Consider the following 18,567-nt stretch of genomic DNA (forward strand, 5'->3'; position numbering starts at 1 on the left):
GGACTGCTAAACCATTCAGAGGTAGAACGTTAATTGTGGCGTTGCATTTGAGCACGAGTATACTATACAGAGAGCCCTAGCAGAATCACACTCGTTCCCTCGTTTCGCTCTTTTCTTCGCAGTGCTTCTTTCGTCAACTCGTGTATCCGCCCCTTCGAATATCTTTAAGGCCTGACCACACGTAAGCGCTGCAGTGAGTCAGCGCATGGCTTTTTCACGTGGCACTGCATTCCCTATCGAGAAAGAGGGTGGGCAAAAGTGCGCACCATCTCCGCACGTAGAGGGCATCGCGCCGTATCAATCATCAAGCGAAAAGCGGTGCGTTAACGCGCTGCCACAGATACGTGGGATCAGGTTACAGTGGCGAAGCTCTTCTTACTCTAACCTTGTCCCGCGTCAGGCGTTACCAGCAGTATGTCTCGAACAGTAGAATGAATGATGCTGTCTCATAAACATTTCTCGTCTCATTTACTAAATGGTGTTGATTCAATGAAAATGTGCGCAATAGGACGGATGGACACACGGATGGACGGACGGAACCATGGACGGAGGCAGGACGAATGGATGGACGAACGCACGGACGGACGGGTGGATGGATGCACGGAGGATGCACGCACGGATGGACGCATGGATGGCCGGATGTAAGTATGTATGAACGGACGGACGCACGGGTGCGCGAATGGTCAGCCGATGAGCGGAAGCACGGACGGACGGACAGATTAATGCATGGACAGAGGACGGGTGGATGCTTCACCCCACTCATCACTATTAACGCCGAGGATATGCTGCGACTTTTTTGCTTAGTGTCCAAGCTGAAAACGTCAGCAGCGCCCATCTTTCGGCAGAGAAGCACACGAGCGTCTGAGGCTAGTAGAGGGAGTTGCTCAATATCTGTGCCACATACGCGTTTTATGTAGTGTACCTCAATGCGTGAGCGACAAAGCACGCGTCAAAGCACCCTAGCTCTAGGACTTTTGTGCTGAGGTCAGGACCTTACCAGATCGATGCGAGTTACTTAACTGGGATGTAAAAAGTAAATGTTGAAGCTTAAAAAAACGTGGCATCGTCTTCTCAATAACTAGCTTCAATCCAAAACTTGGCGGTCTTAACCCAACATGAGCAAAGGTATAAGATACGGCATTTGCACTCGCTAGAGAACGTTCTTGTTCTAATAAGTTTCTACTTCGTGTTACTCATTCTCACAGCTGTACACTTCTTCCAATGCTTACTTCACACGAACCTCGGCGTTTACTGCTATCCATGCGTTTAGCATCTCTTGCATTCGTTTCTTCCTTGCCGATTCTCCCGCTACTCCCAAGTGCTGACCACTCAGTGTGACTGCTACATAAACACAGCGCCAAGCTCCTATTCGCCCGGCTCTCGTGGGTATTTCTGGATAAATTCTGTGGCAATCCACTGCAATTTGGCCAGTATGTCTTTTTATGTATATAAGGAGATCTTGGTCCGATGCGTGGCGCCGGCTACTCCTCTGCCCTCGCACGACAGTCGACATCGCATATGAGGCTGTACAATAGACTGTTACATAGCACAACACGCACTGAGCCCAAGTTTTCTAATACAGAAACTTGTCCACACCACAGAGAATTTGGAAAAGCATGAGTAATCACACGCAGTTGAAATGTCCGCCCAAAACATGAAAGTTCACTAAAATATCGTCAAAGGTGATTAAGTCTCGGGAGCAGTCTTTCAAATACAGCACGGTTTTCACAATACTTCTCACAAAAAATGTCTGCAAACTGTAAAGAATATTGTAGTGGAACATACCTGTTGAAAATAACACGAATACTTTTGCTTTTTTGGTTTAGTGCTTGTGTACTATTTCTGATTCCTCTAGAAAGCCAACTACTGCACGCACAGCAGTGGTTTGTAGGTTTCCTCTTAGCCCAGGGCCCAAGGTTTTAGCTATTGATGGAGATCGCTTTAAAAATTTAGTTTTTGTGAAACTTTCTTGAGAGGTTTACCATAATTTTTGCAACATAGAAGAATGTGCTCTGCTCAACATTTCCTTCAGCTTCTCCACATGACCAAGTAGGACTGCCAGCTTTACTTATGCAGGAAAACTTTCGTACAAATCGGCTAAACTTAACGAAATATTAAATTCTACACCGGGATGAATGATACATAACTGGAAGTTTTTCGCACATTTTCAAACCAAGTTTTTTTTCTTTTGGACAATCGACAGTTTAGCTTAATCGCTTATCGCTAATTAGCAGAGGTAGCAGTGATAAACGTTCTTTGAATTCCCTGCATGCGTCATGCAATCATCTATGTCGTTGCCTATGATTTCACAGTCGCTTGGTACCCACTGGAACATAATGGCAGGGTTTAAATATTTTGATATAGCGTAAGTCCTCTACATTTCATATGCGAGCACGCTATAGCTTTCTTCTATAAGCTGATTCTACCGAATCTTCGTTGCAGCAGACATGCCAATAAAGTCGTAGCAGGGTGCCAAGTGAAATTGCTTCATGTGATTACGAACACTGATGCAGCGAACAATTGGTTATAATAAGCTTAATACAAACTTGGTTGGCCACGCTTTATTAAACATTTACACTTCGTTCAATAAAACCCAAAATGCGAGCATCACCGGAATAAAGAGGGTAACGAAGAAATATTTCACGTGCGTGAAGTTCAAAATATGAAAGGTTGAGCAAACGGCAAAACAAGATATAAAGAACCCACCAACCAGTTTTTTTTTTTATGAAGGTGGTTGCACACTAAAGCTTTTATGAAAAATGCGGTCAAACCCTTCTTCACACGAGTTTGAACGCTGTCCTCTTTGTTGAATGAACTTTGTTTTGTTTCAATCTCACTTTCTCATATGTGGAGCTCCTTAGATTGACGTGCAGAAAGCAAGGAGCACCTTGTGTGGGGTAGCAAACTGTAGTATACGACTCCCGGTCATGAGGAGAATGAAGACAAATAATGATGGTGGTTGTCATAATGTACATAGATGGCACACAATAAGCGTGCCTACACTATCAAGGATTTTCGCTTCAGCCCAAGTGCCTATTTGCCAGTGTTTATTTCAATAAGTACTTACAACGTACATCGAATATCACTCAGTTATGGTCCTGGTGCTTCTGCGTTACGCCAATTTCCGACTGTATGCACAATGACAAGTGGTTCGCGCCGGGATATGACACGTGGTGGCGGGCACGAGCTCACGAGGGTTTTAAGCAAGGTGTGCGAACCGGAGTATAACCATCGAACATCTTGTACACTTGTTTGTGACCATGCCAATTGCACTGGTGTCAGAAGATCTAAGTGGCTCTGCAAATAGACATTTTCACTTGATCCCTGGGCGCCATGGTCCTCTCTGGGCTGTTGTCATTGCGCGTGACCCCCGAAAAAATTCACTGCCAAGACTGTGAGGTCAGCTTTTGTTCTCTCGTCCAACAGCCCAGAAAGTAAGGAATACTTCTCTTCGTTAGAAGGATTCATACATGCAGGCGATATAGCAGTCGGTGCAGTGAATTCGGGGGCAGTCAACGCAGCCGAAGCATGGCTGATAATTTTTTTAAGGTAAATAGCGTGAAAAACGAAGACAGAGTAGGAAGACACAGGACAAGCGCTGCTCCTACTTTGTCTTCCTTTCTACTTCTGTGTCTTCGTTTTTCGCTCTGTTTACCTTAAAAAATGAATCGTTACCAATTTACCCAATTTTTAATACTACTCGGGGCTTATAAACAGCGGTGGTAAGGGTTCACCTGGTTAAACAATGAGGTCATGCACACCAACTGCGAACTGATACTGTCTGGCGTGTGTGTGTGTGTGCCTGCAGAGTATGTTTTTATTTTCTCCTAAAGAATCAAGAAGGGGATGATGAAGCTTGGGATGAAAAAGTGTGTGAGTTTGTGTGCGTGTCACGTGCGTTTGTGCTTGACGTGATGTTTCGACAAGTGAACTTACCTTCGAAGACAACAATACAGATTTACTTGTCAAAACAGCGGTTCTAGCACACACCCCATGCTTACGGTTTCACTTATCTCCTCATGGCTACTGCAGATTAGACTCACCCGGCCAACACAAAGGACTCAACCATGCATCATCATAATCGCTGTCAAATGAAGCTGTCTCAAACTTGCCTGGGAGTAGTCTGTGAGGTAAAAGACTTTGCACCGCTGGTACAGTGCACTATTGGCGGTTTGGGGCTTCTGTTTCAACCAGTACATGACGACGCCCATCTGCAGTGCGAACGCTACGATGAGCGATGGCCTGCCGAAGGTTGATTTGACCATGTTGAAGGACTTCTCCTGCGATTGCAAGAACATCTTGAGTCATCGCCGTCATCCCCTATCTTATCCCCCCCCCTTCTATTTTGCTTTAGTTGGTCTGGTAATTTTGGTCATCTAGAGTACTTCAACGCGCACTGCCATAGCTTAGCACACGCGCCTCAACCAATTAGCCTCCAAAGAAACGCGACCGTCGCTACCGGGGCTGATACTGCGACCTTATGGTCAGCAGGCGATAATCCTAGCCACTCCTTCACCACGGCTGACTACTTTAGCAAAATATATCGTTTAAAGGGAAAATAAAGGGCGACCAGGTATCGGTTTCTTTATTTCATTTTTCGATTCTTCATGTCACGGCGCACGTGACGTGAGGAGTTCCAAAGCGTAGTATTTGTGTTTTGGTGATATCGGCTGAAATAACGCTTTTCGAAACTTAATGCATTGAATCCATATCACCCCTCGGGCACAGTACACTTCATTTTTATCAATTATGAACTACTTCGTGGGGGCTATCAGTATCTATGACCTCATTGCGTTTGGTACACGCGCTTCAAGGGGGCGTCGCCACCCACTTTTTCAGAAGCCAAGCACCTTTGGACTTCAGCGTGTCGGCATGCATCGTCTTCTGCTTCTGCAGTTGTGATGGTCAATTTGCATGAGCTCAAGAGAGAGAGACCGCCTTCTCTCTTCAAGAGAGTTCACTCTCTCTCGTCACCTACGCAGCGCTCGCCTTGTGGCGAGAGACAGCGAACGGTGCCCGCTGGCTATGAAAACGCTCTTTCTGCGACGAACACGGAACCAACACAGCTCGAAATAAGCAAGAACGCACCCTGGCCCGTGAGATACAAAGCCAATCCATGCAGTGTATCCTAGCAAGTTCTTTTGTCAAAACCGAGTGCGCGCGGTGCAGTGTGGTGCCTATGGCACATTTCTCTTGGGCGGAGTTGAATATTAAAAATTCGCTGCGCGCGCGTTAAATAAAAACTCACAGCGTCTCCAAGGAGTGAAGGATCCTGAGTGAGACGAAGCGTTCTTCCGTCCGTCCATCCGCTCTTATCCCACTGGAGCACGCATCGGATGAATGGAGAGACGCTTCGCCCCACTCATCAACATTCACTCCGTGGATGTGATGTGAATTTTTTCATTATACGAAAACCACAAACGCTCTGTAGTGATATTATTTCCAAGGACATATACACGCAATGTCATCTAGCGATCAATTCTGAAAACTAACTAGAAGTGGCTACTAAAACATACAACTACGAGGGAACAACCCACACCCTAAGGAGAATACACTCCTAAAGCGGGCAGAATCCTTTGCCCATCCCGAAGTTTCACACTAGGAGCTGGAAGGCCTCTCCCAGTTTTGATTCTCGCGCGGCAGCTGAGTGGACAGTCTCCGTTGGTCAGCGTGGCTGATAAGCAACAGCGTGCGGTAAGCCAAGGGCGGAGGTTTTTTTTTTTTTTTTTTTTTTAGGGACGAAGCTTCTTAGAGTGTGCGTCGTTGTGGATGATATTAACTTGCAATTAAAGAGTTGCTGGTTTGAAAATTGCGATCGCTTGTTTATGACGACTTGCCAGAAAGTTGCCCTTGTATGCTAAGCTTTTGTTGTCGTTGCTTCAGCAGGCGCTTAGGAGCATCCAGGAGTGCGCGCTAACAAGCCACTTGTGAAAACTATATTAGGCACTTGACAACCAAGCCTAATTACATTATCTGGTTTGAACGTACGTCCCAAAACTACCATTTCATTAGAGGGGACGCGGCTGCGGAGCGCTCCGGAAATTTTTACCATGTGGTGTTCATGGACCTGCATCACGTACAGTACTCAGGTCTCTACCGTTTCGCCCCATCCAAACGCGACTGACCGGCCTGGGATTGAACACATGACCTTCGGGGTCAGCAGTGGTCCATCGTGACCACCACACCACGGTGTAGTCCAGGCACGAAAGGGCACCTTGTGATAAATATAATGGCTACCACAAGTAGTGAATTGAGTAAGTTCTTAAAGAAACAAGAGGACATGCAAAGAAAAAAATCTGCTTTTGTGTCAAGTTTCACATGCTGCATTGTAACGTCCACTTACTCAATGCTGTTTATCCACCATGCAAGGACCTTGCGTTCGCATTATAAAATACATATATAAAATAAGTAAGAAGTGTTACAATATTCCTTGCGTTGCGGCTCCACCTACATATCAGTACCCTCTTTTTTTTAACTTTCTAACAGATTTCGGATTTAGGGATGATGAAATAGGCGTAGCTAAATAAAATCGCTGCACTAGTGCAATGCGTCCTTCTTGGCGAACGGACGACAAGAAGGACGCATTGCACTAGTGCAGCATCCTCCTTACCGGTATGACTTTCCTACCGCCTTCCTACAATACTAAACAAATCTAAATTAGGTGATGACAACATACGTCATATTTCCAAACAGCTAATTCAACTAATTTATAAACACCTTCAACTAATTTTATAAACACCAATGTTTGTTGTTTATGATTGTGTTTGTTGAGAATGTTTGTTTCATACTTTTTTGCTTCTTCTCTTATCGCTTTGCTTTATGTATTTCTGTTTTTTTTACTATTGTGAAAAGTAAGAATGCTTGTTAATGTTTGCTGCTGCTGTTATTGTTCTGGGAGGTGGGACTAGTCAAGCTGCCTACATGCAGCTTTTATCCCACCATCCTTGTTGTTTAAACTTGTTTTGGTATATGTGGCAATAAAGTTCACTTCACTTCACTTCCCTTCGCAATGATAAAAGGCACTCACCATAGTCGGAGTATACGGGTCCAGGCTCTTGTAAGCATTGATAGGCAACGTTATGCACTGGTCTTGAAAGGGCATAGTCAAAATTGTGGTCATTAACACCAGGACATCAACAGCGGGCCTGCAAGCACGTTGAAACAACACTAAAATTAAGGCAAGGTAGAAACTATGGAGAACATTGAGGCTAGACGGGATGATGAATCATTGAAAAGAAATTGGGTGAGGGAGAAGGTTAAGTGTCTGGGATGTCGTCGACGGCCACCTTTCGACAAGTGGTCTTGTCTTATCTTCAAAACAAAAAGTCACTGTCTCGGATACAAGACAATACCAGTTGTACAGCGACTGCCTCCGTTTCAAGGTTCGTCATCGCAGACTCTCTGAGTAATGTAGAGGCCCGAAAATATGCAAACACCGCCGTAACAAATTCAAAATTAATTCCAAAAATGAATGCAAATATTGCCGGAAATAACGCTCTTTTACAAAAGCCAGGGTGTTAGACACTTTCCCGACCCGAAAAAGAAAGAACCGACGAAGAACGAGGAAATCTTCACTGCTCACTCTGTAGAGTTTTTTTTTTCTTCTGAGCAACACGGTACCCCTAATGCAACTAAATAACGTTTATTTATTTTCTAATTGCTAAAGAAGATACCACATGCGTTATATCAGTTGGGGCAATGACACAGGTGAAAAAGAAGAATTAAACCCTCGTAATAAAAATAAAATAGGTTGAGGTCCTCTTGCATCGGAAAACACAAGTACAGTGGATATAGGGCATTCGATCTGTGCAACACATAATTTCCTGAAATATAACCAAAGGTCACTCTGGCGCTGCGATCGATAGCCAGCATGGGGATGATGGGTAGTTGTGTAGTACACAAATGTCCCTAATCCTGATGCTTGCGGCATCGAACGCACATGTGGCTTTGCTTATTGCTCTGTTTTATGTTTTACTTCGAAAAAAGTATTCAACTGTTGTGAACTTCATGACTCAATTTTAATTGGTGGGCCTAAAAGGTTTAGGTGGGGAAGTGCGACTGTAGTGGATTTAGGGATTCTCGTCTCGTGACGAAGCGGTTCCAGGCAACGCAAAACCAAACGAAGCCGAACGAGTGAAAATTGGGCAAATTTGTGTGTTACACATCATTCCCATGCCATGGCTGAAGTGCCGTGCATCGCAGCTTTCTTAGACACTAGCGCCAGAGTTCCCTCTAGTAAGTATTGTCGGAAACTTTAGGCTGCATGGGAGCAATTCTTATTTATGCTCAGTATATATGTTATCATCGACAATTTCGTCAGAGCATCTCATGGCGGCTATGCTGTGAATGTTCATGAACAAATCAAAATCGTGAAAACACAGCAAAAACTAACACAGACAGAGGAAGGTATAAGGACACTATCAGATCACTATAGAAAAATCGCTAAGGCCTTTCAAAATAGAAATGGGAGGGAGTGGGGCTTTGACCTTCCAGGACAGTGAATACTGTTTCTTAAAACGTTTCAGACTTTTGCAACTTTCTCTGTGACCGTTGACGTGTGTGTGATTAGAATATTTTGCTCGTTGCTCGTTTTTCTTATTCAGAGTGGCGCATTTTGACGTCATGCATGAAGTTGTCAATTGGGTGGCAGATTGGCGGTATTCTTTAGCGTGCGTGTGTATTCAAGTAAGATTCAGGTAACAGCTAAGCGATGTGCTGGTGGGTGCGTTATTTCACTTTCGATCCGTGTCTGTATTGCATTTTAATATGAAAACACGTTTTCATTCTTGATTTACGATACGAGATGACAAGCGGCTAATGGCATCTGATCCGCAGCTAATCTTAACGCTTAAAGCTATCATCGAACGAAAGTGATGGCACAATACCCATAATCAGCAGCTCTCATATAACGCTGACTTGTACTTTATTGGACGTATGCTTATTAAATTCCAATTGAAAAATTCCCAAGCATTTCCCCGAGGGTGAACATGGTTAAGTGCTAATGCACGGGGTGATGCTATGAGGGGTATTTATTAATTCGCACTATTATATTTATTAATCACACTATGGTGCCTTTATGGTGTAATGGTTCCTGGGAATCGCAATTTGATCACAAGGGGGAGTTTACGTTAACTCACTGGCGAATGCCAACGGATTTTAACTTTACTCCCCCTCACAGCATCGCCCCGTGCATTCGCACTTAACCATGTTCACCCTCGGGGAAATGCTTGGGAGTTTTATTACTGATGATGATTATTAAAGTGTATTTAATGAATTTAAGTGTTGTTTGTTGTGAAGCATTTGTACACAGATACATTATATACGAAGTATTATTTATTTACACTTCAGGACACGTTCGGACGAGCAAAGTCCAGGGCTCGCACCCTCTCCCGCGCGGCACGTTCACTGGCTGGAACGGCTTCGGGAACGTCCACTCGCCATTGACGATTGCGAGCGGCGTCTTGACGCCGCTCGCAATCGTCAATGGCGAGTGGCCGGCCTTCATCGCCCTTCTCCGCCTGACGCTTGCGTTATCGTTCCGCTTCTTGGGCCGCGTTCGCGGCTCGATGCTCACGCCTCATCTCGGCCTCGCGAGCACGCAGTTCACCATCCGCTGCACGCTTCGCCCGCTTGTCCTCGGCCTCGCGAGCCCGAAGTTCGGCATCCTCTGCGCGCTTCGCCCGCTTGTCCTCGGCCTCGCGAGCGCGCAGTTTGGCATCCGCTGCACGCTTCGCCCGCTTGCACTCGGCCTCGCGAGCACGCAGTTCGGCATCTGCTGCATGCTTCGCCCGCTTACGTTCGGTCTCACGAGTCCTTCGCAGCGCCGCCTTGTCTTCCAACGTCGGCGAAACCACCGCGGTACCGTCACCTCCAACGACGGGTGCAGTGCTGGCATTCGGTTGTACTGCATTCGTTGTTGATGATAGCGTTGCCTCCGGGACATCCATCGCACGACCCGCTTTCGACGGGAGACTGAGAGAGAAGGCGGGCGCGCGAGAGAGAGGGGTGCGCGCGCAGCTGCAGCGAGCGAGGAGAGCGGAGGAGCAAGCAAAGGGGGAGGGGGTATAAGGCGCGTTACTGACACCGATATCAGCGTCGCATCCGTGGTTTATTTGGTAGAGCGTTGCGCTGCGGCCCGCCAAGTCCTCTTTTTTTTAAAGATACAGAGAAGACTGCGGACGCTGCCGACGGCGGTGGATGGTTTGGGGTCGCTTATAAAGTGTATTCACACTTAAAACTCGGCTGAATCCCATTATTCACAAGTGCATACACATTGCTGGCATCAAGCGCTCGCATGACGCAACGGCACTGCATCAGCGCGTCTTGCCCAGCTAGACTTTGGTGACGCGTTCAAGGATCATTCGTGCCGCCTGCACAGTCTGTGCGAGCAAAGAATCTGCTATTACATTTGTTATTAAATGTGAAGCATTTTTTAACTATCTTCGGCGACATTGAGCATATTTTTTCTATCTATCTATCTATCTATCTATCTATCTATCTATCTATCTATCTATCTATGTATCTAACTATCTATATATATATCCATCTATCTATCCATCTATCTATCCATCTATCTATCCATCTATCTAGCCGCCTACAACTTTTAGCTCTCCTGGCCGTTTCGATAATGGTATCGATAACAAACTTGGTATGGCATAACATGAGTGTATGAAGAACATATTTGACTTCTCGTGATATGAAAATAATGACATGTATGTCATGAATGTCATGATTCACCTTTTATGGTCCTGCAGCTCCTGCGGTGGATTCGTTAACATGGCATGTTGCAAAAGAGGTATGATATAGCATGATTGCATTGTGAACACAAGCGCAGACCCTAACATCATAATCTATATATGCGTGTCATGTAACAACATGACTACATGCCACGCTCATGATGCGCTGGCGGCTGTTTCGCTAGCTTCACTTATACCAAATTTGGTATTACGGGATGTAAATGAATTACGAAGGTATAATACTGGTGCAAACATGATAAACATGAGATGCGTGTCATGAAACAACATGACTACATGCTACGCTCATAATGCGCTCGCGGCCGCTTCACTAGCTTCACATGTACAAACTCGGTATTACGTGACCCGAATAGAAGACAGGTAAATGAAACATCCAAACATGATAATCACGACATGCGTGTCATGTAACACGACTACATGCAACACTCATGATGTGGTCGCGGCCGTTTCGCTAGCTTCACATATGCCAAATTTGGTATTACAGGACGTCAATGGATAACGAAGGTATGTGACTGGTGCAAACATGGTAATCATGAGATGTGTGCCATGCGAGAACATGACTACATGCAACAACCTGGACTATTCACAAGGCCCGTTCATACCCCTCTCTCCAGACGGCATACGTCACGCTATTTGTCCAATGGTATGACCGGCACAGCAAGGAGGTCGCTTGCAAGGGACGCTCATCGGCGTAACGGTCAAACGCTGTCCGCGTCCTGCAGGAACGCGGGAGGCGTCTGTGTGCGCCGCAGGAAATGCACATCAGCGTCGCTGGGACACACAGCAACAACACCTAGACTATAGTCTAGGTGGTGTTGCTACATGTCGCAGTCAAGGTTACAATACATTTCGACGTTAGGCGGTGCACGTTCTCGCCGGCGTTCATTTCGTCGCGCCACGCCAGCGTTGCGACGCCAGGCCCCGGTTTCACCATATACTCGCCGGCGTGCGCTGCACTGCGTTGCTTTGACGCATGCGTGTTTCAGCGCGTTCGGCGTCCCTCCGTCATGAAAAGAGGGAGACGCAGTGTTGTCTGGGTAACGCATCGGCGCGGATTTCGCGCCGGTTGCCGTCGGGCCGCGCCAACGGACGCTGGTCGCGCATGGCGTCAGACTATGAGTGCTCGCGCTTTGCTAACGTAACGTCGCTGTGCCCAGCGTGCGCGCGCGTGAATGCTGCTACATTAGAGTATATTGACCCTTCATTATGCGCTCACGGCCGTTTTGCTCGCTCCACATATACCAAATTTGGTCCCACGTGACGTCAATGGATGACGAAATATATGACTGGCGCAAACGTGATAAAGTTGACACGCGTGTCATGTAAGAACATGGCACGATACCACGGTAATAGCATGTTCGCAGCCGTTTCGGTAGCTCCGCATATACTAAATTTGGTATCACGTGACGTGAATAAATGCCGAAGATAAACGACACATCCAAACATGATAATTATGACACGGAAGTCATGCACGACATCATTTACCTCCACCTTGTCACGTTGTGCTGATTTAAAGTGACAGATTGATTGATTGATTGATTGATTGATTGATTGATTGATTGATTGATTGATTGATTGATTGATTGATTGATTGATTGATTGATTGATTGATTCGTATGTAGGGTTTAACGTCCAAAAAACACCACATGGATACGAGAAACGCGGTAGTGGAGGGCTCCGGAAATTTCGACCACCTGGGGTTCTTTAACGTGCAACCAAATCTGAGCACACGGGCCTACAACATTTCCGCCTCCATCGAAAATGCAGCCACCCCCGCCGGGATTTGATTCCGTGACTTGCGGGTCAGCAGCCGAGTACCTTAGCCACTAGACCACAGCGGCAGGGCATTAAAGTGACATATCAACCTTTCTTATTTGTGCTCGCATATCATCGACTCCCACTGTACGTGGGATCTGCCAATGTTTCTTCATTTCGAATTTAAACTCTGGAACAAGGAGCACTGGAATTTCAACCTCGTTTCGCATTGATCATAAAGAAAAAACGCCTGTTCAATGAAAGAACAATATTTCGAAAGAGCTGCTGGATCCGACACTTTTGACAGTATTCGAGACGTCAGCGAATTCAAATTACGTCGATGCGAGATCATTGTCAGTGTTGGATACGACGTGCGTGTCTTCACTAAGCGGACCGGCCACTGCGTGTTCGCTTTCGAATGCTGGCTATACTCACGTGATCACGTGCTCCGCAATGTCTTCCAGTTTCGCCCAGGCTTTGCTCGTGTTGTATAAGTAGTATCCGATGCCGACAAACACTTTGCGACGTTCTCTGTCATCACCCAGTAGATTGCGCAGCGTCTAGGAAACGAATAGCGAAGGATTATTATTTTTACGTAACGTTGGCGCCCGTACAGCTGTCAACGTGCACGGTTTCCACCAACGGTCCGACGCGCGGTCTCTCCTCGCTTCGACTGAGGTCAGCGCCGCCAAGCGTTGGAGGCCGTATGTTTACTGCAACAACGATAGATGAGGCACGCGTACATTTCGCTAGTAAATTTCTGTTTCACTTCCGCCAGACCATTCGCTTGGCTGGTATGTTTTCGCCACGTTTCTGTTATGGCTACGTTCATTACATTCTTGCATATATGCTCAAGTCGGGAAAGAAGTATTGAGTGCTATTCCAAATTCAAGATGTGCGGGAGACATCGCAGGCAATATTTCATTGCTGAGATACGTGTACGACAACGAATTCATTGATAGTGTGCCAGAGCGTAGCCAAGAGTTAAACGTGTCGAAAATGTGCCAGCCTAGTGAATGTATTCGACCCCCCGGGCAGGCAAAAGTGACACAGAAATTTCCTAGGGAAATTGGCGTGTGCTTCATTTATAGCTATTTGCAACAAAAATACGACGTGCAACGCTTGGCGGCGCGGACGTCAGTTGAGGCGATGAGAGGCCACGCGTCGGATCGTTCGTGTTAACCGTACCGACGGCTGGACGCCAAAAAAGAACATCACTCTACAAAAGTTTGCACTGGCGCTCGTCGTGCCAAGTGACAGCCACGTAAAAGACGTGCCGTATAGGCTTACCTTAAGTAAGGATGGCACGGTGTTGATCGTGTAATTTTCGACTTCCTCTTGCCAGCCGTAGAGGTTCAGGATGCCATAGTTTTGCACTCGATTCATTAGCTTCGAGTGGTTTAAGTGATCCCTGATCTTGATATTCTCGAACTGCTCGTTCTGCATATATCTGCGGAAGAAGAAAACTTGCACGACTAAGGTTAAACAGGATTACAGAGAGCTCACCTAATCAGTACGTATTTATTCTAAACGGCAGCTAGAGTGTGCAAACACGCGCACAAGAAAAAAGTTACACCACGAAAGGTTACTAATAGCTCAAGATGTATACGCACAACGGCAGAGAACAAAGCACGAAAGCTTATCTGCGCATGTGCGTGCAAAATGCAAACCTATAAGACTGGCATGCGTTGGGGTCACCTGAAGGATAACTGTCGAGACATTTGATTTCATCTTTAATTGATACGTGGCGTTTAACGTCCCAAGGCCACCTTATGATTATGAGAGACGCCATAGTGTAGGGATCCGGAAATTTCGACCACCTGGGGTTCTTTAACGTGCACCTACACCTGAGCACAGAAGCCTACAGCATTTTAGCCTCCATCGAAAATGCAGCCGCCGCAGCCGGGGTTTGACCCCGCTACCTGAGGGTCAGAAGCCGAGTAATTGTCAGTTATAACTATATACGACCGTGGTGAGGCATTAGACTTCATCTTTATGCAAGTAAATTGACAATCGGCGCCCACACGCGTGGACACCATCGTCGATATGACATGCCTCATTCATCAGACGGGTTTCTTTATTCTTATATGCCAAAACAAACTGCACATTCATCGATTTGTGGCACACACTTACATTTTCCACTAAGTTAAAGCAAGAGTATAAGGGGAGCCTCCGGTTTGCGATTTCTAATGTTCCAATTATCTCTTCTTACCGGTGATTCTCTCCAACGTACAAGCCCCACCGTGGTGGTCTAGTGGCTAAGGTACTCGGCTGCTGACCCGCAGGTCGCACGTTCGAATCCCGGCTGCGGCGGCTGCATTTCCGATGGAGGCGGAAACGTTGTAGGCCCGTGTGTTCAGATTTGGGTGCACGTTAAAGAACCCCAGGTGGTCCAAATTTCCGGAGTCCTCCACTACGGTGTCTCTCATAATCATATGGTGGTTTTGGGACGTTAAACCCCACATAGCAAAGCTCCAACGTACAAGCGGCCGCACTTGAAAGAGACCTTACAAACTACATCAGTGAATACGTTGGTATTTCATGAAACAAATATCGGTTCCTTTTTTTCCGTCATTGTGCTTATCCTCAGTCATTAGAGGCTTTTTTGGTGTCCTGACTTTCTTCTTCTGTCCATCTTTGCACGCTTTGTGTTTTAAACCGATTAGATAAAACATCATGCGAGTGCTAATTTCGATTTCGATAGAAATATGGTCACTTCGATAATTATTTTGTCGTCACCGTCATGCCCGGATATATATATATATATATATATATATATATATATATATATATATATATATATATATATATATATATATATATATATATATATATATATATATATATATATATATATATATATATATACAAACTTTCGATGCACCCGACCGAAGCTTCAAACTAGCAACCCCTCTCTCCGCTTGCCGTGCGTTATCGACAATCAGCCGATTTCAATCAGCCAAATAATGCATGTATTCCGCTATTTAACGCTGCCGCTGAGCAAATAACATCGCGCACATCTTGCGGCAGATGACATCACGTGGCATGAGACACAGACGGGTCACTGAACGTGCCTTAGTTTAAAAGAGAAAGTAATTCTTAAGAGCGTCGCGTTGTACACTGCCGAAACTTGCAGCGCGTTGCGCAAAGGCTGAGAGTTATTATTCCACGCTTTTCGTGTGTATACCTGTGCGCTCTTTAGAATAATCACTTGGACTTCAGCGGTGCGCTTCAAATATAAAGCCACTTATTCTTCTTCGTGTAATATCGCATGCACTGGGTCAACCTTGTGGTGACACTGACTTTCTTTTTATTTTTTCGAGGGGGGAAAAGGGTCGGGAACAAGGCTAGCGTGAATACCACAGAAATTTAACAGCCCATCTGCCCTACTCTTCATCCCCTTCTTTCTTTTTTTTTCTCTCTATTTCTTTCTGTTCCCTTTTTCTTTCTTTCTTTCTTTCTTTCTTTCTTTCTTTCTTTCTTTCTTTCTTTCTTTCTTCCTTCCTTTCTTTCTATGTCAAATGTTTTGATGCCAAGTGTTTTGCGTGCGTGCGTGTGGCGGAAGGGGGGCGGGGTGCGCCCTCGCTTTTATAAGCTCCTATAGCGTCATTCGGAAACGGCTACTCACACAAGATGGAATGAGAAACCACAGGTGGAGAACTTGTAAGTCTTGCAAGCGTTCAGGAACGCGTACAGGCTTATGTCGTTGACCGTCCCAATCACGGTGTTGTTGAATACGCGCACGTGAGTGTAGATCACGATGTCGCACGACTGGTCGGGCGGGAAGAGCGGAGCGATTGCCGCCTGCGGCCCCACCGAGCACAGCAGAGGAGGCGGCGTAGTCGTCGACGTCGACGTCGTCGTTGTTGTTGTTGTGGTGGTGGTGGTGGTCGTTGTTGTCGTCGTCGTAGTTGTTGTAGTGGTAGTCGTCATCATCATAATCGTCATAGTCATCTTCGCAGTGTCTGCGGCTAAAGGTTAGCACGAGAGTCGATTATCTTTTGCACAATAAAGAGCCACATGTCAACGACAGAGGTTTCGCTAGTAATTGGCACACACACACACACACACACACACACACACACACACACACACACAAAAAAAAAAAACACTGTGCGCTGCCTATAAGCCTATTCCAGCGCGGCGGAGAGCCACACACTCCCCAGGCAGGTTTACTCCTGGCAAGCCAGTTGCACTTGTCACGTGATCGTAGGGTGTGGTCGCAAGCTTTCGTCTGGGCGGAGCCTACGCGCCGCGATGTCCTTACGAGCACCTAAGCACGTCGACAGCGCCTTAGCGCTGTTTAAAACATGGAATGGGCCTATTAGTACGCTATGAAGACTATGGAAATCCTGGCACACTGCCAGGCCTCTCGAAGCATAGCGTATTCATGCATAGTATAGCAACTGATTGAGAAAGGTAAATGCGGGTGAGGATAGATGGGATGCTGAGAAGGAGAATAAGGAAGAGTAATTAGAATAAATCATCGGAACGGTTAACTAGGTGAGTCATCCTGCTTCCATTTTGAACGAATACTAGCACCACAGAAAGCAACGGCGAGAATAAGAAGGAGCTCGGACTCGAAACTGACATTTCTCTTCCGAAACAAAGCAGAATAAATAGCACCTGGAAAAATTAAGGCCAACAAAAGCCTACGCGGCTAATGAAACACGTACGTGACGAGCGCTATATCCGTGAGCTATGATACTTCTGCATCTGAGAGTGCCAGCGAAGGCTGACTGATACACTTTTCACTTTCAAGTGGCATCAAGTGCACCTTCGTGATTTCCCGTGAGCGCTGGTCTCTGTGGCAATGCGAGATTTTCGTTCTATCAAAACAAGGCTCATGACCACTTCTTCGACAATGAATGGCCAAACGAGAACCTGTGCCGTTGTCAACATTCCACGCATCTTGCATTGCGCTCACGCGAAATTGTGGAGGCGTCCTAGATGTCGCTTGAAAGTGACAAGTGTATCAGTCAGCCATCATTGGCGCTATCAGATGCAGAAGTATAATAGATCACGGATAGCTTGCGTTACGTCCATGTCTTATGAGACACGTGGGATTTTGTTTCTTTTGTCCCCTTGCACATGTGCGATGGTTGTTTGTTCGCTTAGTTTTTCTAGATGCCATTCATGGCACTTCTTTTCGGAATAAAATTCTTTTTGCTAATCAGAGCAGTAGTCTATCTTTCCTCTTGTCATCCTCGTTATTGTCGCGTTTTCATTCGTTCAAAATAACAGTAAAGCCATGCATGGCTATTTATAGTACATAGTACAGCAAGGAATTGGGGAAAGAAAATGAGAAATATGAATAATGAAATGAGAAGGACAAAGAGTAAAATATAACATAATCTTGTATATAGTGTAGAAAAGGGAAGATAAGTCTTGGTGAGGAGGAAGAGACCGCCACCAGCTGCAGCTGTTTCCTCGGTCCTCGCACCACAAGCGCTTATACTACAGCTGCCTTAATTTTTTTAGAGTCGTAGACATCTTTTCGCAGTGTTATGGAAGCTACAGTACCGAAAAATATGCTTAGAAGCATGCCATCGAATAGTTCGTAAATTTGTCAGTTTTCTGTGTATTTATGCTCAAATAACTCCTGCTTTAGTTATAATGAGACTGATACTGTCAAGGAAAGTTGGAGATAAATATAAAATTATTTTCAATTCTGCAATAAATTCTTGTTTCTGTTTCTTTTTTTAAGGCAGCACGCACTTTTCCGCACGCATTTTTTATAGGTAAACCTGACATTCAAGCTTGCCGTTTATTCATCCAATAAAGAGATACTAGAAATATTTCACTGAAATGCCCATTGAAAAATCCAAATGACTGTCCCCCACTCACACTTTTTTATGTAGATGTTTTCGTAAACGTCTAAATACTCCAAGCTAGCGTAAACGAAGCTGGAAATGGAAGTCTGCAAGCCGTCGTACTTCTAGCCGAACAACACGAAAGCGATGAAGCCCCGCCCCCATGGCTTTCACTCCGATGCCAAGATGAGCCGCCCCCGACTATGTTGCCAAAGCACTTCTACCCAACTTAAGGGGATTTCTAG

The 18,567-nt window shown here is 45.7% G+C and overlaps 1 protein-coding gene across 1 annotated transcript in view; it reads right to left on the reverse strand.

Annotated features, from left to right (window-relative positions):
• The window catches only part of LOC119168067 (uncharacterized), a 43,306-nt gene that overhangs the window by 17,032 nt on the left and 7,707 nt on the right, over positions 1-18,567 (reverse strand). Inside the window, exons 4-8 of the mRNA XM_075865366.1 lie at positions 16,138-16,480; positions 13,800-13,959; positions 12,945-13,069; positions 7,028-7,145; positions 4,120-4,280 (exon numbers count right to left, since the gene is read on the reverse strand). Coding sequence (XP_075721481.1) covers positions 4,120-4,280; positions 7,028-7,145; positions 12,945-13,069; positions 13,800-13,959; positions 16,138-16,480 — 907 coding nt within the window. The remainder of the gene's footprint in view (positions 1-4,119; positions 4,281-7,027; positions 7,146-12,944; positions 13,070-13,799; positions 13,960-16,137; positions 16,481-18,567) is intronic.

Source organism: Rhipicephalus microplus, chromosome 6 (assembly GCF_043290135.1).
Source record: "Rhipicephalus microplus isolate Deutch F79 chromosome 6, USDA_Rmic, whole genome shotgun sequence".
Lineage (NCBI taxonomy): Eukaryota > Metazoa > Arthropoda > Arachnida > Ixodida > Ixodidae > Rhipicephalus > Rhipicephalus microplus.